Source organism: Oncorhynchus mykiss, chromosome 31 (assembly GCF_013265735.2).
Source record: "Oncorhynchus mykiss isolate Arlee chromosome 31, USDA_OmykA_1.1, whole genome shotgun sequence".
Lineage (NCBI taxonomy): Eukaryota > Metazoa > Chordata > Actinopteri > Salmoniformes > Salmonidae > Oncorhynchus > Oncorhynchus mykiss.
In genome coordinates this window covers 16103461-16129624 of record NC_050571.1, presented here as the reverse complement: position 1 = coordinate 16129624, position 26164 = coordinate 16103461, and the positions used below count along the sequence as shown (strand labels likewise).

The window sequence follows — 26164 nt, the reverse complement described above, 5'->3', positions numbered from 1 at the left end:
TAGTGAAATTAAATCAGCTGCTATACACCGGATACAAAGTTGCGCAGAGAAATTGTTACATTGGCACTTTTCCGCGATAAACTGTAGTCTTCTACAATAATTGTAAACTCACTCCATCAACGTCATTCACTGAGCTGCGGCTGCGCTTTCCAAAGTAGTTCGAGTAGTGTTTGTCAGAGACAGCGGAATGCGTGGGGGCGACATTCGAGTATTTTCGTAATCTCCCACTGCAGGAATGTTAAACCCGTTTCTGAGCTCCGCCATTGGTGACGAGGTCGTGGAGGCGGGGGCAAGCTTGTTGAATGAAGGTTGTTTTCTGTGTTGACACGGTGATCCTGAAAGCCCCCGGTCGATAGAGCCACATATTCCAATGTAAAATTAAACAAATGAAAGAGGAGGAGCCGAAACTCATGTATTTACAGATTAGGCTACACGATGTAGAGTAGAGACTCCGTGCAGCGGGAGCACGAGATTGGCGAGCAGCAGACGGTTTCCTAGGTTGATTTACATTTTGCACGGAGCAGGAAAGCAAAAGTTAAATATTTTCTGGCGTCATCATTTCCCCTAGAAATAGGCTACGGGGACATCTGATACCATGATAAATAATACGTGCCTGTCCTTTCACGATACAATCGATTTTATAGCGACAGTTCGGATACTGCCATTGGTGCAGTGACTTCACTTTGTCTACTATCCTTGGAAGAGCAGAGCAGAAAGAAACCGACTTCGTTTTTATTATAGACAATCCTTGTCAATCAGTAGGCTACTGTCGCCATCTGATGCATGAGCGATGCAGCCAGAACACAACAGTAACCCCTATACTAGGCAGGATGAGAGGGGGATCAACGGGACAGGAGACAATCAGACCGAGGAGGAAGCATTGAGCGGCGAGCCGCCGACCGAACACTGTGATGAGGCTACTGCAGACTCTGAAATGGCGCACAACGGTGGTTCTCCCCAAGACCAGGAGAATCAGCAAGCACAGGAGGACCAGGGACAGGACCTGGGAGATGGCGAATGCAAGATCCCACATGAGGACAGCACTATCCAGCTAATAGAGGCTGGATGTCTCGATAGTAAACTCGGTGTGTCCCCGAATTCCCAGTCTCAGTCCTCGGCACCAGGGTTCGTCCCACCCGAGGGCGGGTTCGGCTGGTTAGTTGTTTTCGCTGCTACCTGGTGTAATGGATCCATTTTCGGGATACAGAACTCCTTCGGTATCCTCCACATGATGCTGGTGGAAGACCACGCAGACCCCAATGACAAAACGTCGCAGTTTAAAGTAGGTGAGTCTGTCCTGTGACTGTTGCACCTGTTAAAATGAGCCTACTGATGGTGACTTACTGTTGAAGATGATCGAGGATGGTCAAATAAACATAGCCAGAACCAGAAGAATGCTCAGCATTGTCTCAAGACGACATTGAAGTAAAACATAAAATGAAAAATGTCATTATTGATCATATCCATCTTTGCAGCTTCTACCCCCAAGCCATCTTTGCTGTGATGAGAATTTAGGCGACTACTTCAGTCTCATCATCATTATCATCTGTTTGAAGACTTCAAGTTAATATATAGACTATACCTAGGCCATATAGCACCAGAGTTTCCTTGCATTAACTTTCTGATCACGGCTCTAAGTCTGTCATACCGCTGGATGACATACCGTTCTCATGTTGTTGTCCTTATGTTCTCCTCATATTGTTAATGTATTTTCCACGTGACAAAGTCGCAAGTGTGTGTCACTAAAAGAAGCCCCCTGGTTGCCTGTCAGTTGTACCAAAGCCCCCTGTTGTATTGTGTCCTCAATCTTCACCTCTAACCTGTTTAGGACTTAATAGGCTTTTTTTTCTATAACAGACACATACAGCTCTTTTGCCTCACTACACCGGCCCGTATGTACTCACAAAGCATCTCAGAGTAGGCATGCTGATCAAGGATCAGTTCCCATCCTGTCCATGTGATCTAATGCATTATGATCTACAGTATGAGGAACAACTCTTAGTGTATACAGGCCCTGATGCATGCCAGGGATGTGCAGTTAGTTTGTTTTTCTATAAATGATTCACAATGGGTGAGAAGGGAGGAAGGACAGGCATTTTGGGATAGGTGAGGCTATAGTGTGTCCACGGCTCAGTTATCATTGAGCTGCAGCTCAGTTAGAGTTCATGTTTAACAGCTTAGTAGCCACCATGACACCTTGAGTTGTCCTAACCACTTAAATTGTTAGGATGAAACATGTTTGTGGCTATAAAGAAATCCAATTGTCTTCTCTCTAACACTCTCAATTCTCAGAATGGGTCTGATGTAGGCCTAGGTTCATTGTTAACTCTGTATACATTCTTGGAATGGAAGTGTACACATGCGCAGGTTTTCAACTGAAACTTTTAGGTCATTATCCACTGGAGAGTCCTTTCCTCGTTCCCAAAACAACAACCCCTGTGTAATCTGATGACAATTGTCAAGACCTCTCCCTCTCATTTTTTCCTTCGTTAAAACTTTTTAATGTTTGGGTCCATCCAGGATCCTGATTTCTAATCTTGAAAAAGGTGTCCACTGTTATCATATCAAAAGGGATTAGATTAGTGAGCTGCAGTCAGATCCCTAAGCAAGACTAGCTCGCCCCGGCAAACTTCGGCGCAGAAGGGGCTTATAGACTGCCTGGCACAGAATCACATTTCTCAGCTGAGCCCACCCTAAGTGCAGTGCCTAGGCCAGTACCCACTCCTAATACCTCTTCAGAGTGAGACATAAAGTAGAATTTACATTGATGCGAACTCTGTGAAATCAATGCCCATTGCCAAGATGGCGCTGGAGAAGAAGGCTGATGTTTTACGTGTTCCTATCCAATTGTGTGTTTTTGTTGGGTTCTTTGCATTGTTTGTATCTTATTTTTTTAAACTTATTTTGTACATAATGTTGCTGCGACCGTCTCTTATGACCGAAAATAACCTCTGGACATCAGAACTGCGATTACTCTCCACGATCTGGAAGAATCCATATTTTCCTTTAACGAGTCCGACAAGCCCGACGTGAATGACATACTGCTTTCCCGGGAACAGGCCCAGATCCCCATCATTTGGGTGAAGAGAAGGCTGAGAAAAAGAGGCAGGAGGGCAGGCTGCCTTCTGAGAATTCATAGGCGATCAAATAAACCCCCACTGCCTTCCATTCTGCTAGAAAATTTTGGGAAAATAAAATCGATGACCGAAGGGACATTCAAAACTGTAATATCTTATGCTTCACGGAGTCGTGGCTGAACGACGACATTATCAACATACAGTTGGTAATATACTGTATCGGCAGTATATACAGCGGCGTCTGGTAAGACAAGGGGCGGCGGACTATGTATTGTTGTAAATAACAGTTTGTGCACAATATCTAAGGAAGTCTCGAGGTTTCGCCTGAGGTAGTGTGGTCTACAGCTTATCATGAGATACTCTATCTAGCTAGAGTTTTCATCTGTATTTTTCGTAGCTGTCTACATACAACCACAGACTGAGGCTGGCACTAAGACCGCACTCAATGAGCTGTATTCCGCCATAAGCAAACAAGAAAACACTCACCCAGAGGCGGTGCTCCTAGTGGCCGTGGACTTTACTGACAATACCATAGGCTACTGTACTGACATTACAATAGGCTATTGTACTGACATTCCCATACTGACGTTACCATAGGCTACTGTACTGACGTTACTGTAGGCTACTGTACTGACGTTACCATACTGACGTTACCATATTGACGTTACCATAGGGTACTGTACTGACGTTACCGTAGGCTACTGTAGTGACATTCCCATACTGACGTTACCATACTGACGTTACCATAGGCTACTGTACTGACATTCCCATACTGACGTTACCATACTGACGTTACCATAGGCTACTGTACTGATGTTACTGTAGGCTACTGTACTGACGTTCCCATACTGACGTTACCATACTGACGTTACCGTAGGCTACAGTACTGACATTCCCATACTGACGTTACCATACTGACGTTACCATAGGCTACTGTACTGATGTTACTGTAGGCTACTGTACTGACGTTACCATACTGACATTACCATAGGCTACTGTATTGATGTTACTGTAGGCTACTGTACTGACGTTACCATAATGACATTACCGTACTGACGTTACCGTAGGCTACTGTACTGACGTTACCATAGGCTACTGTACTGACATTCCCATACTGACGTTACCATACTGACATTACCATAGGCTACTGTACTGACGTTACCGTAGGCTACCGTACTGACGTTACCATACTGACATTACCATAGTCTACTGTACTGACATTAACAGGCTACTGTACTGACGTTACCATACTGACGTTACCATAGGGTACTGTACTGACGTTACCATAGGGTACTGTACTGACGTTACCATAGGCTACTGTACTGACGTTACCATAGGCTACTGTACTGACGTTACCATAGGGTACTGTACTGACGTTACCATACTGACATTACCATAGTCTACTGTACTGACGTTACCATATGCTACTGTACTGACATTACCATAGGCTACTGTACTGACGTTACCATACTGACATTACCATAGTCTACTGTACTGACGTTACCATAGGCTACTGTACTGACGTTACCGTAGGCTACCGTACTGACGTTACCATACTGACATTACCATAGTCTACTGTACTGACATTAACAGGCTACTGTACTGACGTTACCATACTGACGTTACCATAGGGTACTGTACTGACGTTACCATAGGGTACTGTACTGACGTTACCATAGGGTACTGTACTGACGTTACCGTAGGCTACCGTACTGACGTTACCATAGGCTACTGTACTGATGTTACCATACTGACGTTACCATAGGCTACTGTACTGATGTTACCATACTGACGTTACCATAGGGTACTGTACTGACGTTACCGTAGGCTACCGTACTGACGTTACCATACTGACGTTACCATAGTCTACTGTACTGACATTAACAGGCTACTGTACTGACGTTACCATACTGACGTTACCATACTGACGTTACCATAGGCTACTGTACTGACGTTACCGTAGGCTACCGTACTGACGTTACCATACTGACGTTACCATAGGCTACTGTACTGATGTTACCATACTGACGTTACCATAGGCTACTGTACTGACGTTACCATACTGACGTTACCATAGGCTACTGTACTGATGTTACCATACTGACATTACCATACTGACGTTACCATAGGCTACTGTACTGACGTTACCATAGGCTACCGTACTGACGTTACCATACTGACGTTCCCATACTGACATTACCATGGGCTACTGTACTGATGTTACCATACTGACTTTACTATAGGCTACTTTACTGATGTTAACATAGCTAATGTACTGACGTTCCCATACTGACATTACCATGGGTTACTGTACTGATGTTACCATACTGACATTACCATTGTCTACTGTACTGACATTACCATTGTCTACTGTACTGACATTACCATTGGCTACTGTACTGAAATTACCTTAGGCTACGTTACCATATTGACTCTACCTTACTGACGTTACCATAGGCTACTGTACTGAAGTTACCATACTGACGTTACCATAGGCTACTGTACTGACGGTACTGTAGGCTACTGTACTGACGTTGTCGTAGGCTGCTGTACTGATGGTACCGTAGACTACTGTACTGACATTATGGTAGGCTGCTGTACTGGTGTTGCCGTAGGCTGCTGTACTGAAGTTACCCTAGGCTGCTGTACTGACATCATGGTAGGCTGCTGTACTGAAGTTACCCTAGGCTGCTGTACTGATGGTACCGTAGACTACTGTACTGACATTATGGTAGGCTGCTGTACTGACGTTGCCGTAGGCTGCTGTACTGAAGTTACCCTAGGCTGCTGTACTGACGGTACTGTAGGCTACTGTGCTGACGTTGTAATTCTGTGGACCTAATTCTGATGATGCAGGTCATAACAAGATTCCCAGCACTTCAAGCCTCTTCCTCAACCCTTTCTTGCTCTCTCCCCACTTGTTTGTCCATCATGTATGTAAACAACTATCTTGCCTGCTCTATCCGCAGTGATTGGTGAAGTAATTTAATGAGCTTAATGTGAAAAAGTGTTGATTTCACATGTTAGGGAGATTACAGGGAGAATAGTGCGCTCACACAGTAAGTGTGGTCACTGTCTCTTTAAATAGCTAACAGTCTCCCCCTGGCATCTGAGGAACCACCATGCAGTCTGGGGCCTGAGAGGAGGGTGAGAAAAACCCTACAAAGATTTACTGGTACAGTACATACACCTTAGCCAACTACATTTAAACTCAGTTTTTCACAAATTCCTGAAATTTAATCCTAGTAAAAATTCCCTGTTTTAGGTCAGTTAGGATCACCTCTTTATTTTAAGAATGTGAAATGTCAGAATAATAGTAGCGATAATGATTTATTTCAGCTTTTATTTCTTTCATCACATTCCCAGTGGGTCAGAAGTTTACATACACTCAATTAGTATTTTGTAGCATTTAAATTGTTTAACTTGGGTAAAATGTTTCGAGTAGCCTTCCACAAGCTTCCCACAATAAGTTGGGTGAATTTTGGCCCATTCCTCCTGACAGAGCTGGTGTAACTGAGTCAGGTTTGTAGGCCTCCTTGCTCGCACATGCTTTTTCAGTTCTGCACAAATTTTCTATGGGATTGAGGTCAGGGCTTTATGGTGGCCACTCCAATACCTTGACTTTGTTGTCCTTAAGCCATTTTGCCACAACTTTGGAAGGATGCTTGGGGTCATTGTCCATTTGGAAGACCCATTTGCGACCAAGCTTTAACTTCCTGACTGGTTTCTTGAGATGTTGCTTCAATATATCCACATCATTTTCTTTCCTCATGATGCCATCTATTTTGTGATGTGCACCAGTCCCTCCTGCAGCAAAGCACCCCCACAACATGATGCTGCCCCCCCTGTGCTTCACGGTTGGGATGGTGTTCTTCAGCTTGCAAGCCTCCCCCTTTTTCCTCCCAACATAACGATGGTCATTATAGCCAAACAGTTCCATTTTTGTTTCATTAGACCAGAGGACATTTCTCCAAAAAGTATGATCTTTGTCCCCATGGACAGTTACAAACCGTAGTCTGTTTTTTCATAGCTGTTTTGGAGCAGTGGCTTCTTCCTTGCTTAGCAGCCTTTCAGGTTATGGTGATATATAGGACTCGTTTTACTGTGGATTATAGACACTTTTGTACTTGATTCCTTCAGCATCTTCACAAGGTCTTTTGCTGTTGTTCTGGGATTGATTTGCACTTTTCGCACCAAAGTACGTTCATCTCTAGGAGACAGAATGCATCTGCTTCCTGAGCGGTATGACGGCTGCGTGGTTCCATGGTGTTTATTCTTTGTACAGATGAACGTGGTACCTTCAGGAAATTGCTCCCAATGATGAACCAGACTCGTGGAGGTCTACAAATATTTTTCTGAGTTCTTGGCTGATTTCTTAGATTTTCCCATGATGTCAAGCAAAGAAGCACTGAGTTTGAAGGTAGGCCTTGAAATACATCCACAGGTATACCTCCAATTGACTCAAATGATGTCAATTAGCCCATCAGAAGCTTTTAAAGCCATGACATAATTTTCTGGAATATTCCAAGCTGTTTAAAGGCACAGTCAACTTAGTGAATGTACACTTCTCACCCACTGGAATTGTGATACAGTGAATTATAAGTGAAATAATCTGTCTGTAAACAATTGTTGGAAAAATTACTTGTGTCATGCACAAAGTAGATGTCCTAACCGACTTGCCAGAACTACAGTTTGTTAATTAACAAGAAACTTGTGGAGTGGTTGAAAAACGAGTTTTAATGACTCCAAACTAAGAGTATGTTAACTTCTGACTTCAACTCTACGTTCTCCATGTTTCCTACATTGTAGCAAGTTAGCATCTGATCTATATTCTACTGTAACCTGGACCGCGGTCCAACATATTGCCTGTCTTATTGACAAATATAATTTTGCCATGTTTGCTTACTGCTTTGGCCGGGGAAGATGACACATTAAATGGCTGCCAACGGCAGTTCTCATATGAACAGGTCTCTCTTCTGTTGTCGTCCTCCCAACCATACATTCTAACGTTCATTGACCCATTACGCACACCAAATGGCACCAATATAATATATATATAGGGATTAGGGTGCCTTTTGGGATGCAACCCCACTCTGTTGGACCCAGAACAGACTGGAGACATTAAAGCTACCTTTATTTTAAAATACATTTTAGCTACCTTTACCTTTAAGACCCAGGGATGGTTTGCCCCAGAGGGTCAAGCATGTCTTTGTGTGCAGTAGTCAGAACACGTTAACCCCATTGGGCACAGTAGTACAACATGTTGTTGTTATCATAGTCATATATGCCTGAATCTCTATCCATGGCTGAGTAGTAATAATAATAGATTTATTTTAGTGTTTGTATTACAAATGGAATCTCAAAGTCGCATTAAAAAACATGGTTATTATTATACACTACAGGTTATATAAGGAGGATACAGCATGTTAATATTATACTAGATCAGCTGTTATTCTACAGATGATATGAGGAGGATACCCTCCTCATATAACCTGTAGAATAACAGCTGATCTAGTATAGTATTAACATGCTGTACCCTCCTCATATAACCTGTAGAATAACAGCTGATCTAGTATAATATTAACATGTTGTACCCTCCTCATATAACCTGTAGAATAACAGCTGATCTAGCATAATATTAGCATGCTGTACCCTCATATAATCTGTAGAATAACAGCTGATCTAGTATAGTATTAACATGCTGTACCCTCCTCATATAACATGTTAATATTATACTAGATTAGCTGTTATTCTACAGATTATACTGTATGTGGGTACAGCATGCTAATATTATACTAGATCAGCTGTTATTCTACAGCTTATACGAGGGTACAGCATGCTAATATTATACTAGATCAGCTGTTATTCTTCAGGTTATATGAGGAGGGTACAGCATGTTAATATTATACTAGATCAGCTGTTATTCTACAGGTTATATGAGAGTACAGCATGTTAATATTATACTAGATCAGCTGTTATTCTACAGGTTATATGACTAGGGTACAGCATGTTGATATCTTACTAGATCAGCTGTTATTCTTCAGGTTACATGAGGAGGGTACAGCATGTTTCTACATGCTGATGAGCCCCATTGAGTACCCTACTGCATGTTTTATACAGGATATCAATTACAGCATGTGTGTGTATGTATAGATTAACTTTACTGTTATAGTCATGAGCACCAGGTAAATTAACAGTTTAAATCGAGGTTGACATGTTCTTCTGCAGTGCACACACGTTGGCTTCTGGAGGTTGTCAACAGGTTGGTTGTGAAAGGTTGCACAGAGGTTGTACACTGGTTGTAAATATGTTGCAAGCAGTGCATAGACCGGTTGCAGACATGTACTTCAGACAGACTGTCCAGACATCACAGACCCGTTATCAGTTGACATGCATGTACTGTAACAAGTACCATGTTGAAGGACACAGATTAAGGGATTCATCCTACCTTGTCTTTACTGTAGTTAATGACCCTCTTATCTGGGTAGCTCTCATGTTGCTTGGAAACGGCTTTGAAGTTACATTTTGACTGTATCAATATGGAAAATAATCCTGTTCATTTGTGGATTATAGTAACAATTTTTGCTTTCCTCAACCCATCTCTCACTACCTTCAATATCCCTCCCTCCACCACTACCTCTTCCTGACCTGTCCCTCCCTCTCCTCCCTGCCTCCAGCCTGGGTGGGGGCCCTGGCGATGGGCATGATCTTCTTCTGTTCCCCGGTGGTCTCCATGTTCACCGACCACTTCGGCTGCAGGAAGACAGCTGTGGGCGGGGCCACCATGGCCTTCATCGGACTCCTCAGCACCGCCTTCGCAAAGTAACAGAAACTTCTGTTCTAGAGCCCTCCTAGAACCCTCCAAACATTCTAGAATCATTAGAACACTCCCACACCGTTTATTACTATGACAACCCATCTACTCTAGAACTATTACAACCCATCTACTCTAGAGCCCCTCTAGAACCCTCCAAACATTCTAGAATCATTAGAACACTCCACACCGTTTATTACTATGACAACCCATCTACTCTAAAACTATTACAACCCATCTACTCTAGAGCCCTTCTAGAACCCTCCACAATCTTTAGAACTGTCCTTGTATGTTTTGCCACTCCTTTTGCACATCATTTACACGTCCTGCCCTCAGTGACTTGAGCATTACACATTCATGTTAGGGTGTCACAGGCTCTGTTCCAAAATGTACACTAACTTACTACTTATAAGGAAGTAAAGTATTGGATATACAGTGCATTCAGAAAGTATTCAGACCTCTTGACTTTTTCCACATTTTGTTACGTTACAGCCTTATTCTAAAATTTATTAAATCGATTTCAATCTATACACAATGGCACATAATGACAAAGCAAAAATAGGTTTTTAGAATGTATTACAAAATAAAAAAACTTGAACATCATGGCTTGGTTTTTGCTCTGACATGCACTGTCAACTGTGGGACCTTATATAGACAGGTGTGTGCCTTTCCAAATTATGTCCAATTAATTGAATTTACCTCAGGTGGACTCCAATCAAGTTGTCGAAACATCTCAAGATTGATCAATGGAAACAGAATGCATATGAGCTCAATTTTTAGTCTCATAGCAAAGGGTCTGAATACTTACGTAAATAAGGTATTTCCGTTTTTTATTTTTAATACATTTGCAAACATTTCTAAAAACCTGTTTTCGCTTTGTCGTTATGAGGTATTGTGTGTAGAGTGAGGAAAACAATTAATTTAATTTATTTTAGAATAAGGCTGTAATGTAACAAAATGTGGAAAACGTCAAGGGGTCTGAATACTTAACGAATGCACTGTATATTCTAGCTGCTAAGTTATGCTAGTGTGGAACAAAGCACAGTGGTGAGATCGCCTGCCTCTTCACCCGTTAGAATTGACATACATTAGTTTTCCAGTGTTTCATTACCTCTATCCCCTGCCCACCCAGGTCCCTCAGCCTACGGTATTTCACCTATGGGATCCTGTTTGGCTGTGGCTCGTCCTTTGCCTTCCAGCCCTCCCTGGTGATCCTGGGCCACTACTTCCGGCAGCGGCTGGGCCTGGCCAACGGCGTGGTGACGGCGGGCAGCAGCCTGTTCTCCATGGGCCTCCCGGTGCTGCTCACCAAGGTGGTAGAGCCGCTGGGCCTCAGCAGAACCTTCCAGATCCTCAGCCTCTTCATGCTGGTACTGTTGTAATGTGTTCAATGATAATCCATTACACATCCTGTTTATTTATGTTTTCCTGATTTTGAATGATGTGACTCGTTGAAGTAAACGTCAGATTCGACTTTGAACAACTGTTTATTTTCGTTCTTTTAAACTTAACAGGTCCAGGCCCTGCTGGCCCTGACCTTCAGACCCCTGCTGCCCCAGAGAGCTCCAATGGGACCACCAGAACCAGGGGGCCCCGCTGGGTCCACAACCCAGCCAGGAGCCCCTGCCCGGGGAAGCCGCTGGAGCAGGGCCCAGACCCAGGTCCGGAAGGCCTTTAACGTGAAGGTGTTCCACATCGTCACCTACCGGGTGTGGGCGTTCGGGGTGTCTACGGCTGTGCTGGGTTACTTTGTGCCTTACATCCACTTGGTAAGGGCTCAGGGACCATCAATACAATTTCTTCAAGATTTGACCATGTTCTTGATATTGTGCTGTATTTAGGGCACCGTTTTCACACCTACGCTGTGAGTGAAATTATAATGATAGAATTATAATAATCTGCAGCATAATTTATGATGTCACTTTTCTTTAACAATTTCCATTTAGAATGTTGCTGTGTGTTGGTTTACAGCGCAGCTGTGTTTGCGAGGGGGAAATAATGTCACCCTAACTGCTTCTAGTGTCAGCTTAATTGGCATCTTATCGTATGTAGGAAAACTAGACTTTCTGACCAAGAGTTCACCAAGTCGACTTAAGAGGAAATCTTGTGTAATATTGTGTTGCGTTACGTTGTGTGTTGGGTTAGGTTACGTTGTGTGTTGGGTTAGGTTACATTGTGTTGGGTTATGTCGTGTCATATTGTGTTGTGTTGGGTTAGGTTGGGTTAGGTTACATTGTGGTGTTGGTTAGGTTACATTGTGTGTTGGGTTAGGTTGTGTCATTGTGTTGTTGTGTTAGGTTACATTGTGTGTTGGGTTAGGTTACATTGTGTGTTGGGTTAGGTTGTGTCATTGTGGTGTTGGGTCAGGTTACATTGTGTGTTGGGTTAGGTTACATTGTGTGTTGGGTTAGGTTACATTGTGTGTTGGGTTAGGTTACATTGTGTGTTGGGTTAGGTTGTGTCATTGTGTTGTTGGGTTAGGTTACATTGTGTGTTGGGTTAGGTTACATTGTGTGTTGGGTTAGGATACATTGTGTGTTGGGTTAGGATACATTGTGTGTTGGGTTAGGTTACATTGTGTGTTGGGTAAGGTTACATTGTGTGTTGGGTTAGGTTACATTGTGTGTTGGGTTAGGTTACATTGTGTGTTGGGTTAGGTTACATTGTGTGTTGGGTTAGGTTACATTGTGGTGTTGGGTCAGGTTACATTGTGTGTTGGGTTAGGTTACATTGTGTGTTGGGTTAGGTTACATTGTGTGTTGGGTTAGGTTACATTGTGTGTTGGGTTAGGTTACATTGTGTGTTGGGTTAGGTTGTGTCATTGTGTTGTTGGGTTAGGTTACATTGTGTGTTGGGTTAGGTTACATTGTGTGTTGGGTTAGGATACATTGTGTGTTGGGTTAGGATACATTGTGTGTTGGGTAAGGTTACATTGTGTGTTGGGTAAGGTTACATTGTGTGTTGGGTTAGGTTACATTGTGTGTTGGGTTAGGTTACATTGTGTGTTGGGTTAGGTTACATTGTGTGTTGGGTTAGGTTACATTGTGTGTTGGGTTAGGTTACATTGTGTGTTGCGTTAGGTTGTGTCATTGTGTTGTTGTGTTAGGTTGTGTTGTTGTGTTAGGTTGTGTCATTGTGTGTTGGGTCAGGTTACATTGTGTGTTGGGATAGGCTACATTGTGTGTTGGGTTAGGTTACATTGTGTGTTGGGATAGGCTACATTGTGTGTTGGGTTAGGTTACATTGTGTTTTAGGTTAGGTTGTCAGACAGACCCACTTATCTAAAATAAGCAGCTAGTGACATTGTTGCATGGTGATGTGAGGAATATCAAGGAGACACCTTGTCACAGCAGTATCTTATGTTAAAAATCACAGAGGGAAGAGGAAGGAGGACAGAAGGAGAGAGAGAGAGAGGGAAGGAGTAGAAAGAGAGAGGGAGGGAGGGACAGAGAGCGAGGGAAGAGAAGGGGGCGGTAGATGTGTAGTGTGAAGTTCTGCTACACAAGTCAGATGTTTAGGCAGCCTCCCCACTGCCTGTTCTGTTTTCTCAGGCCCCAGAGCCAGTCCTGTTTTCTCAGGCCCCAGAGCCTGTTCTGTTTTCTCAGGCCCCAGAGCCTGTTCTGTTTTCTCAGGCCCCAGAGCCTGTTCTGTTTTCTCAGGCCCCAGAGCCAGTCCTGTTTGCTCAGGCCCTTCACATGTTTCCTCAGGGAGAGAAGCTTCTGATCAGGAATGGACTTCAGAGGGTTTTGTGTTTTGGATCAGATTCAGGTGTTGGGCGGAGAGGAGAGAAAGGAAATCACTCACCTATAGCTCCGCACCTTCCTGCTTCATTGTTGACAGTTCTTCTGACAGTGGGACGTTGATGAACAAATGTGTTATTCCAAGGAATGGTTATGGAAATTTGAAATGTTATAAGGAGAAAATATCCCTGTTTCTCCATTGAAATCCCTTCACTAAGAATCCCATTGATTATTTCAACATGGGAATAACACACATGAACGAATCCATGAGGACATATCAAGAAATTACTACGCATTTGATGTGCAATTCTGTATTTTGTTTGGCTATTTTGTTTGGCTGTGTCCAACCCCTCAGGGTGTGTATGAATCCAGGGGGCTTGGTTTGGCTGCTTCCAACTCCTCAGGGGATGTATGTATCCAGGTGGCTTGGTTTGGCTGCTTCCAACCCCTCAGGGGGTGTATGTATCCAGGGGGCTTGGTTTGGCTGCTTCCAACTCCTCAGGGGATGTATGTATCCAGGGGGCTTGGTTTGGCTGCTTCCAACTCCTCAGGGGTGTATGTATCCAGGGGGTGTGGTTTGGCTGCTTCCAACCACTCAGGGGTGTATGTATCCAGGGGGCGTGGTTTGGCTGCTTCCAACTCCTCAGGGGTGTATGTATCCAGGGGGCTTGGTTTGGCTGCTTCCAACCCCTCAGGGGTGTATGTATCCAGGGGGCTTGGTTTGGCTGCTTCCAACCCCTCAGGGGTGTATGTATCCAGGGGGCGTGGTTTGGCTGCTTCCAACCCCTCAGGGGTGTATGTATCCAGGGGGCTTGGTTTGGCTGCTTCCAACTCCTCAGGGGTGTATGTATCCAGGGGGCTTGGTTTGGCTGCTTCCAACTCCTCAGGGGTGTATGTATCCAGGGGGCTTGGTTTGAAAGCAGCAATGGACATTTTATTTTTTTCACCCCTTTTTCTCCCCAATTTCGTGGTATCCAATTGGCCAACTGCGCCAGGCCCGCAACAGGAGTCGCTAGTGCATGTTGAGACAAGGATATCCCTGCCGGCCAAACCCTCCCTAACCCGGACGACGCTGGGCCAATTGTGCGCCGCCCCATGGGCCTCCCGTTCGCGGCCGGCTGCGACAGAGCCTGGACTCGAACCCACACAACCCAACAGCTAGCACTGCGATGCAGTGCCTTAGACCAATGCGCCACTCGGGAGGCCCTAAGAAATGGACATTTTAAAGTATTCCTCTTGTTCTTTTCCACCAGATGAACTTCGTGAAGGAGCAGTTCAAGGAGCCCCAGAAGGAGTGGATCCTGTTGGTGTGTATAGGAGCCTCATCTGGCGTGGGACGCCTCCTCTTCGGGAAAGTAGGAGACCTCATTCCCGGAGCCAAGAAGATCTGGATGCAGGTGAGGTAACCCTCTTCGGCATTCAATTGTCAGCTTAATTGGAACCAATTCAGATGTTTAAATATGGGTAAGCACGTCAGCCACATCCTCTTGGTTTTTTCCTCTGGATGGTGACGGTTACTAAATACTTCAAATCCATGACTATTTCAAATACATACAATACCGTTCAAAAGTTTGGGGTCACTTAGAAATGTCCTTGTTTTTTAAAGAAAATACCATTTGTTGTACTTTAAAATAATATCAAATTGATCAGAAATACGATGTACAGTTGTGGCCTAAAGTTTTGAGAATGACACATATACATTTTCACAAAGTCTGCTTCCTCAGTTTGTATGATGGCAATTTGCATATACTCCAGAATGTTATGAAGAGTGATCAGATGAATTGCAATTAATTGCAAAGTCCCCCTTTGCCATGCAAATTAATTGAATCCCAAAAAACATTTCCACTGCATTTCAGCCCTGCCACAAAAGGACCAGCTGACATCATGTCAGTTATTCTCTTGTTAACACAGGTGTGAGTGTTGACGAGGACAAGGCTGGAGATCACTCTGTCATGCTGATTGAGTTCGAATAACAGACTGGAAGCTTCAAAAGGAGGGTGGTGCTTGGAATCATTGCTCTTCCTCTGTCAACCATGGTTACCTGCAAGGAAACACGTGCCGTCATCATTGCTTTGCACAAAAAGGGCTTCACAGGCAAGGATATTGCTGCCAGTAAGATTGCACCTAAATTGACCATTAATCGGATCATCAAGAACTTCAAGGAAAGCGGTTCAATTGTTGTGAAGAAGGCTTCAGGGCGCCCAAGAAAGTCCAGCAAGCGCCAGGATCGTCTCCTAAAGTTGATTCAGCTGCAGGATCGGGGCACCACCAGTACAGAGCTTGCTCAGGAATGGCAGCAGGCAGGTGTGAGTGCATCTGCACGCACAGTGAGGTGTCAAGAAGGGCAGCAAAGAAGCCACTTCTCTCCAGGAAAAACATCAGGAACAGACTGATATTCTGCAAAAGGTACAGGGATTGGACTGCTGAGGACTGAGGTAAAGTCATTTTCTCTGATGAATCACCTTTCCGATTGTTTGGGGCATCCGTAAAAAAGCTTGTCCGGAGAAGACAAGGTGAGCGCTACCATCAGTCCTGTGTCATATGCCAACAGTAAAGCATCCTGAGACCGTTCATGTGTGGGGTTGCTTCTCAGCCAAGGGAGTGGGCTCACTCACAATTTTGCCTAAGAACACAACCATGAATAAAGAATGGTACCAACACATCCTCCGAGAGCAACTTCTCCCAACCATCCAGGAACAGGAACAATGCCTTTTCCAGCATGATGGAGCACCTTGCCATAAGGAAAAAGTGATAACCAAGTGGCTCGGGGAACAAAACATGGACCCAAAATATCTATGTCCAGGAAACTCCCCAGCCCTGAATCCCATTGAGAACTTGTGGTCAAACCTCAAGAGGCGGGTGGACAAACAAAAACCCACAAATTCTGACAAAGTCCCAAGCATTGATTATGCAAGAATGAGCTGCCATCAGTCAAGATGTGGCCCAGAAGTTAATTGACAGCATGCCAGGGCGGATTGCAGAGGTCTTGAAAATAAAGGGTCAACACTGCAAATATTGACTCTTTGCATCAACTTCATGTAATTGTCAATAAAACCTTTGACACTTATGAAATGCTTGTAATTATCCTTCAGTATTCCATAGTAACATCTGACAAAATTATCTAAAGACACTGAAGCAGCAAACTTTGTGAAGATTTAATTTGTATCATTCTCAATACATTTGGCCACGACTGTAGACATTGTTAATGTTGTAAATGACTGACTATTGTAGCTGGAAATGGCTGATTTTTAATGGAATATCTACATAGGTGTACAGAGGTCCATTATCAGCAACCATCACTCCTGTGTTCCAATGGCACGTTGTGTTAGCTAATCCAAGTTTATCATTTTAAAAGGCTAATTGATCATTAGAAAACACTTGCAATAATGTTAGCACAGCTGAAAACTGTTGTCCTGATTAAAGAAGCAATTATAACTGGCCTTCTTTGGACTAGTTGAGTATCTGGAGCATCAGCATTTGTGGGTTTGATTACAGGCTCCAAATGGCCAGAAACAAATAACTTTCTTCTGAAACTCGTAAGTCTATTCTTGTTCTGAGAAATGAAGGCCATTGCGAGAAATTTCCAAGAAACTGAAGATCTGGTACGACGCTGTGTACTACTCCCTTCACAGAGCAGCGCAAACTGGCTCTAACCAGAATAGAAAGAGGAGTGGGAGGCCCCGGTGCACAACTGACCAAGAGGGCAAGTACATTGGTGTCTAGTTTGAGAAACAGACGCCTCACAAGTCCTCAATTGGCAGCTTCATTAAATAGTACCCACAAAACACCAGTCTCAACGTCAACAGTGTAGAGGCGACTCCGGGATGCTGGGCTTCTAGGCAGAGTTCCTCTGTCCAGTGTCTGTGTTCTTTTGCCCATCTTAATCTTTCCTTTTTTTGGCAAGTCTGAGATATGGCTTTTTCTTTGCAACTCTGCCTAGAAGGCCAGCATCCCAGATTTTCTCATGATGTCAAGCAAAAAGGCACTGAGTTTGAAGGTAGGCCTTGAAATACATCCACATGTACACCTCCTATTGACTCAAATGATGTCAATTAGCCTATCAGAATCTTCTAAAGCCACAACATCATTTTCTGGAATTTTCCAAGCTGTTTAAAGGCACAGTCAACTTTAGTGTATTTAAACTTCTGACCCACTGGAAATGTGATTTAGTGAAATAATATATCTGGTAACAATTGTTGGAAAAATGACGTGTGTCATGCACAAAGTAGGTGACCTAACCGACTTGCCAAAACTATAGTTTGTTAACAAAAGATTTGTGGAGTGGTTGAAAACGAGTTTTAAAGACTCCAATCTAAGTGTATGTAACCCCCCCCCCCCCCCCAAAAAAAATGGGCTTTTCTTTCAAATACAAGGACATTTCTAAGTGACCCCATTCTTTTGAACGGTAGTGTAAGTAAAATACTCACTGCGCTTGATAAAATGGTTGATTGAAGTGGTTGAAAGTATTTAACATGGACTTGACCCAAGCTGTTTGCCATGTTGGTCAGTTGCTTTGTTGTTTCTGTATGAAGTGAAAGAGTGTATAAGGGAGAAGGTATTAGTCTGGAGAGGTATTGGACAACATTAACCTAAGACTCTTCTCTCCGACACGTTACACAATGCCACCCAAAGTGAAATGTACGCCCACACCACTACTTCAAGTGTCTGCTAAATGGCATTAATTATTGCGTGTTTTTTGTCCCTGCTCTTCTCTCCCCCAGTCGGTGTCGTTCATGGTGCTGGGGCTGATGTCCATGATGATCCCCCAGTGCACGGTGTTTGAGGGGCTGATTGTGGTGTGTGTGTTCCTAGGGCTGTGTGATGGCTGCTTCATCACCATCATGGCTCCTATAGCCTTTGAGCTGGTGGGCCCCATGCAGGCCTCGCAGGCTATAGGATACCTACTGGGACTCATGGCCCTGCCCATGACCGCAGGACCCCCCATCGCTGGTGAGTACTATCGAACCGATATCGGTTCCTTGGTTACTAAACACTGACCTCCAAACATTTTGAATGGCAGGTGATAAAGAGATGGTTTACTTCTATGTGACAGGCAATTGCTGCTGAGTATCACCTCAACTTGGGAGTGGAAGCCAACGTGATAAATAGATGGTTAGTTTCTCCTCTACAGGAACCGATTCCTTCCCAACGAGAAAAGTCAAGTCTCGAGCTAGCATAGTAGTACCATATATAGTGCCTTTGGAAAGTATTCAGACCCCTTGACTTTTTCTACATTTTGTTACGTTACAGCCTTATTCTAAAATAGATTAAATAAAAAAAAACATCCTCAGCAATCTACACACAATACCCTACAATGACAAAGCAAAAACAGTTTTTGTTAAGGTACCAAAAAATATCTGCGGCATTGAAGGTCCCCAAGAACACAGTGGCCCCCATCATTCTTAAATGGAAGAGGTTTGGAACCACCAAGACTCTTCCTAGAGCTGGCCGTCCGACCAAACTGAGCAATCTGGGGAGGTGACCAAGAACCCGATGGTCAGTCTGACAGAGCTCAAGAGTTCCTCTGTGGAGATGGGAGAACCTTCTAGAAGGACAACCATTTCTGCAGCACTCCAACAATCGGCCTTTATGGTAGAGTGGCCAGACTGAAGCCACTCCTCAGTAAAAGGCACATGACAGCCCACTTGGAGTTTGCCAAAAGGCACCTAAATGACTCTTTAGACCATGAGAAACAAGATTCTCTGGTCTGATGAAACCAAGATTGAACTCTTTGGCCTGAATGCCAAGCGTTGCTTCTAGAGGAAACCTGGCACCATCCCAACGGTGCATCATGCTGTTGGGATGTTTTTTAGCAGGAGGGACTGGGAGACTAGTCAGGATAGAGGTTAAACTAGTCAGGATAGATTAAACACCTGCTCCAGAGCGCTCAGGACTCAAACTGGGGGCGAAGGTTCACCTTCCAACAGGACAACGACTCTAAGCACACAGCTAAGACAGCACAGGAGTGGCTTCGGGACAAGTCTCTGAATGTCCTTGAGTGGCCCGGACTTGAACTCGATCGAACATCTCTGGAAAGACCTGAAAATAGCTGTGCAGCGACGCTCCCAATCCAACCTAACAGAGCTTGAGAGGATCTGCAGAGAAGAATGGGAGAAACTCTCCAAACACAGGCGTGTCAAGCTTGTAGCGTCATACCCAAGAAGTCTTGATGCTGTAATAGCTGCCAAAGGTCTGAATACATATGTAAATATATATATATATATAAAAAAAAAATTATAAAATCATGTTTTTGCTTTGTCATTATGGGTTATTGTGTGTAGATTGATTAGGGAAAAAAAAAACATTTTAGTCAATTTTAGAATAAGGCTGTAACCTAGCAAAATATGGAAAATGTCAAAGGGTCTGAATAATTTCCAAAGGCACTGTAAGTCATTTGAGGAGAGCCACATTCCATATGGAATTATAAATGGGGTAGGATTAAAATAATGTATTTTGTGTTTATCATGCCGTTGAGCTGACATGTCTCCTCCATATACATACGTATATTCACTGCGTTTATGTACGTCATTGGTCTTGGTTCTGAATGTAGCTGGTCTATAGAGTAAATAGAGTGAGTGTGCATCCCGAATGGCACCTTATCCCCTTTAGAGTGCACTATTTTTCACCAGGGCCCATAGAGCTCTGGTCAAATGTAGTGTACTATATAGGGAATAGGGTGAAATTTGGGATTCACCCTGAGTAAAGTGGCTGAGTTCCAGGGCTGGTAATTTGTTACAGCGGGAGTAGTAGTCTCGGATAGTGGGTAGTTTAGCGATGGGTTGTAGACATTATGGCTGCATTTATGGGGCTCTGCTACTCTCTACTGCCACTCTTCAGGCTCCACTGCCACTCGCCACATTTCTGTTCAGACCACCAGGGTGCTGTTCAGAGTGATGCAATGATTCTGATAGAAATGTATTACGTAGAACAAGTATCAGTCATGTTGAATAGGGAGTCATATGTCTATCTGCACAATTCAGAATAGTTTTCTCTGGCTGAAAACACTCCAGAGATCCCAGTGAGAAGGAGGAGGAATCATGCCCCGTCAGTCTGCAGCAGGAGCACCCAGACTGGACATAAGCCTGTCTGCTCGCCTCCCGGCAGACCTGGGTTCAAATAGTGTTAGATATATTTTTTTATACTTTGAGCTTTGCTTGAGTCTGCCTTGAGTGCCAGATGTGCGGGGTTTGCAGACTACACTTTAGTAGACTGAATAATTGATTAAATCACACCAGGCAAGCTCAATCAAGCATGACTTAAGTAATTGAAAGATTCTAAATAATATTTAAACCCGGGTCTGTCTCCCGGCTCGTCCTCCTTCTCAGAGCCTCAGTGTTCTGTATTGACATTGCGTCCTGTGAGGCCTGGCTGAATCTCTCTCTCTCTCTCTCTCTCTTTATTTCTTTCTTTTCTTAGTGCCAGATGTTGGAGGAATTATCTGTAATTTTCAGTTCTTGCTTATGGCAGGGCCACATAGCTAGCTAGCTCCTGACTGAATATTTTGGCCAGTGTTGCCCATCACCCTGGACATACACTAGACACACTTTGCTGAGGAACGTTTTATCAAAATGTACCCCAATTTAGTGGTACACATGGTTTCTATGGTTACCCTGTAAAAATTATCAAGCAAAGACATGCCCCTAGCTGGCGCCTGACTGCTGATGCTGTACCATCTGACAGCCCTCCAGAATAATAAACTATTTCTTAGCTTCTTATACATTTTTAAGACCGTTAATTATAAGTTCTGAGCAAGTTCCTGGAATAAAACAAACAAACAGGTAAAACAACTTGAATCACCAAGATAGTGGGTGAATAGCAAATCAAATCAAATCAAATTTTATTTGTCACATACACATGGTTAGCAGATGTTAATGCGAGTGTAGCGAAATGCTTGTGCTTCTAGTTCCGACAATGCAGTAATAACCAACAAGTAATCTAACTAACAATTCCAAAACTACTGTCTTGTACACAGTGTAAGGGGATAAAGAATATGTACATAAGGATATATGAATGAGTGATGGTACAGAGCAGCATAGGCAAGATACAGTAGATGGTATCGAGTACAGTATGTACAAATGAGATGAGTATGTAAACAAAGTGGCATAGTTTAAAGTGGCTAGTGATACATGTATTACATAAGGATACAGTCGATGATATAGAGTACAGTATATACGTATGCATATGAGATGAATAATGTAGGGTAAGTAACATTATATAAGGTAGCATTGTTTAAAGTGGCTAGTGATATATTTACATCATTTCCCATCAATTCCCATTATTAAAGTGGCTGGAGTTGAGTCAGTGTCAGTGTGTTGGCAGCAGCCACTCAATGTTAGTGGTGGCTGTTTAACAGTCTGATGGCCTTGAGATAGAAGCTGTTTTTCAGTCTCTCGGTCCCAGCTTTGATGCACCTGTACTGACCTCGCCTTCTGGATGATAGTGGGGTGAACAGGCAGTGGCTCGGGTGGTTGATGTCCTTGATGATCTTTATGGCCTTCCTGTGACATCGGGTGGTGTAGGTGTCCTGGAGGGCAGGTAGTTTGCCCCCGGTGATGCGTTGTGCAGACCTCACCACCCTCTGGAGAGCCTTACGGTTGTGGGCGGAGCAGTTGCCGTACCAGGCGGTGATACAGCCCGCCAGGATGCTCTCGATTGTGCATCTGTAGAAGTTTGTGAGTGCTTTTGGTGACAAGCCGAATTTCTTCAGCCTCCTGAGGTTGAAGAGGCGCTGCTGCGCCTTGTTCACAATGCTGTCTGTGTGTGTGGACCAATTCAGTTTGTCTGTGATGTGTATGCCGAGGAACTTAAAACTTGCTACCCTCTCCACTACTGTTCCATCGATGTGGATAGGGGGGTGTTCCCTCTGCTGTTTCCTGAAGTCCACAATCATCTCCTTAGTTTTGTTGACGTTGAGTGTGAGGTTATTTTCCTGACACCACACTCCGAGGGCCCTCACCTCCTCCCTGTAGGCCGTCTCGTCGTTGTTGGTAATCAAGCCTACCACTGTTGTGTCGTCCGCAAACTTGATGATTGAGTTGGAGGCGTGCGTGGCCACGCAGTCGTGGGTGAACAGGGAGTACAGGAGAGGGCTCAGAACGCACCCTTGTGGGGCCCCAGTGTTGAGGATCAGCGGGGAGGAGATGTTGTTACCTACCCTCACCACCTGGGGGCGGCCCGTCAGGAAGTCCAGTACCCAGTTGCACAGGGCGGTGTCGAGACCCAGGGTCTCGAGCTTGATGACGAGCTTGGAGGGTACTATGGTGTTGAATGCCGAGCTGTAGTCAATGAACAGCATTCTCACATAGGTATTCCTCTTGTCCAGATGGGTTAGGGCGGTGTGCAGTGTGGTTGAGATTGCATCGTCTGTGGACCTATTTGGGTGGTAAGCAAATTTGAGTGGGTCTAGGGTGTCAGGTAGGGTGGAGGTGATATGGTCCTTGACTAGTCTCTCAAAGCACTTCATGATGACGGAAGTGAGTGCTACGGGGCGGTAGTCGTTTAGCTCAGTTACCTTAGCTTTCTTGGGAACAGGAACAATGGTGGCCCTCTTGAAGCATGTGGGAACAGCAGACTGGTTTAGGGATTGATTGAATATGTCCGTAAACACACCGGCCAGCTGGTCTGCGCATGCTCTGAGGGCGCGGCTGGGGATGCCGTCTGGGCCTGCAGCCTTGCGAGGGTTAACACGTTTAAATGTCTTACTCACCTCGGCTGCAGTGAAGGAGAGACCGCATGTTTTCGTTGCAGGCCGTGTCAGTGGCACTGTATTGTCCTCAAAGCGGGCAAAAAAGTTATTTAGTCTGCCTGGGAGCAGGACATCCTGGTCCGTGACTGGGCTGGATTTCTTCCTGTAGTCCGTGATTGACTGTAGACCCTGCCACATGCCTCTTGTGTCTGAGCCGTTGAATTGAGATTCTACTTTGTCTCTGTACTGACGCTTAGCTTGTTTGATAGCCTTGCGGAGGGAATAGCTGCACTGTTTGTATTCGGTCATGTTACCAGACACCTTCCCCTGATTAAAAGCAGTGGTTCGCGCTTTCAGTTTCACGCGAAGGCTGCCATCAATCCACGGTTTCTGGTTAGGGAATGTTTTAATCGTTGCTATGGGAACGACATCTTCAACGCACGTTCTAATGAACTCACACACCGAATCAGCGTATTCGTCAATGTTGTTGTCTGACGCAATACGAAACATGTCCCAGTCCACGTGGTGGAAGCAGTCTTGGAGTGTGGAGTCAGCTTGGTCGGACCAGCGTTGGACAGACCTCAGCGTGGGAGCCTCTTGTTTTAGTTTCTGTCTGTAGGCAGGGATCAACAAAATGGAGTCGTGGTCAGCTTTTCCGAAAGGGGGGCGGGGCAGGGCCTTATATGCGTCGCGGAAGTTAGAGTAACAGTGATCCAAGGTCTTTCCACCCCTGGTTGCGCAATCGATATGCTGATAAAATTTAGGGAGTCTTGTTTTCAGATTAGCCTTGTTAAAATCCCCAGCTACAATGAATGCAGCCTCCGGATGAATGGTTTCCAGTTTGCAAAGAGTTAAATAAAGTTTGTTCAGAGCCATCGATGTGTCTGCTTGGGGGGGGTATATACGGCTGTGATTATAATCGAAGAGAATTCTCTTGGTAGATAATGCGGTCTACATTTGATTGTGAGGAATTCTAAATCAGGTGAACAGAAGGATTTGAGTTCCTGTATGTTTCTTTCATCACACCATGTCACGTTAGTCATAAGGCATACGCCCCCGCCCCTCTTCTTACCAGAAAGTTGTTTGTTTCTGTCTGCGCGATGTGTGGAGAAACCCGTTGGCTGCACCGCTTCGGATAGAGTCTCTCCAGTGAGCCACGTTTCCGTGAAGCAAAGAACGTTACAGTCTCTGATGTCCCTCTGGAATGCTACCCATGCTCGGATTTCATCAACCTTGTTGTCAAGAGACTGGACATTGGCAAGAAGAATGCTAGGGAGTGGTGCACGGTGTGCCCGTCTCCGGAGTCTGACCAGAAGACCGCCTCGTTTCCCTCTTTTTCGGAGTTGTTTTTTTTTGGGGTCGCTGCATGGAATCCACTCAGTTGTCCTGTTTGTAAGGCAGAACACAGGATCCGCGTCGCGAAAAACATATTCTTGGTAGTACTGATGGTGAGTTGATGCTGATCTTATATTCAGTAGTTCTTCTCGACTGTATGTAATGAAACCTAAGATGACCTGGGGTACTAATGTAAGAAATAACACGTAAAAAAACAAAAAACTGCATAGTTTCCTAGGAACGCGAAGCGAGGCGGCCATCTCTGTCGGCGCCGGAAGTAAAAGCTCCTCCCTTAGATCTTCTCCACCAATTCATTTTGAGATAGAGGCGTTGAGAGTGGACACGAGGAATCAAGGAAATACAATTGAGATTTGCTCAGTGATGCTATCTTGAAACTTCTCCCTCCCTTGTCCCCCAGGACTCCTGCATGACTACTGTGGTGATTACAACGTGGCCTTCTACCTGGCAGGGGGTCCTCCCATCGTGGGGGGCATTGTGCTGTTCTTTGTGCCCCTGATACACCGGCGGCAGCAGAGAGCCTTTGCAGGTCAGGATGGGGGGCCAGATGACCCCAGCAGGGATCATATGCTGCCCCCGGCGGCCTGCTCTAACGGAAACATGATGCCTGGGTACACTGACGTGGAGACACACATCTGAGTAGCACTACACAAAGGTATGAGAGGACACACACACACCACACACACACACACACACACACACACACACACACACACACACACACACACAGATACTTGATATTTTTCTCTTCCTTCTTCTTTCTCTCAGGGATTCTATTCACCAGCACTTGAGATATGTCCGTCCCTGCACCTCCTCCCTTCCCCCTCGCCCCTGAACCCCGGCCCCTGAACCCCTGCCCCCCTGAACCCCGGCCCCTGACCATGGACTACCTGATGATGTACCTCTCAACCTCTGACACAGTTTCTATAGAAAGCCCTCTCCTCTCTGAACGCCATTCGTTCCTTACAGTGATCCCTATGGTCTAAGGAAAGAGGGGGAGAAGTTTTTTCCCCCCTCTGAAGTAAAGGAGGAACATGTCACTGATTATCCTACTTGAACGAAGAGAGAGACGATTGGCATTATCATAGGACCTGGGTGTCACACAATCCAAAACAGTGCACTCGTTCCCTGTGTCTTTCAGCTCATTTAAAATGGTTTTAGACTTCAAAATGTGAATTCACACAATAAGTGTGTAGCATATAGAGCTGGCCGCCTGAAAACAAATATTTGTAAAATTCTGTTACGTCTGGAATCAGAGTATGTAAATGTTTTAATATGCTTCAGTATGTTCAGATTATTCAGAAAGTACTTTGTACTTCTCTGTCTAGACCACAAGCATTTCACACTTTATTTAATGTTATGTTCTTTCTGTCTGTAGGTGTTTCATTATATACACTACCGGTTAAAAGTTTTAGAACACCTACTCATTATTCTTTATTTTTTATTATTTTCTACCTTGTAGAATAATAGTGAAGACATCAAAACTATGAAATAA

At 44.4% G+C, this 26164-nt stretch overlaps 1 protein-coding gene across 1 annotated transcript; it reads left to right on the top strand.

The window, feature by feature from the left end:
* Positions 1 to 228: 228 nt before the first annotated feature.
* Positions 229 to 26164, top strand: LOC110504648 (monocarboxylate transporter 8). Its single transcript, XM_021583413.2, has 8 exons — positions 229 to 1286; positions 9755 to 9899; positions 11024 to 11261; positions 11406 to 11660; positions 14885 to 15028; positions 18353 to 18581; positions 25070 to 25324; positions 25438 to 26164. Exons 1-7 carry the CDS (start codon positions 791 to 793, stop codon positions 25306 to 25308), a joined length of 1746 nt encoding a protein of 581 aa, XP_021439088.2. The 5' UTR covers positions 229 to 790; the 3' UTR covers positions 25309 to 25324; positions 25438 to 26164.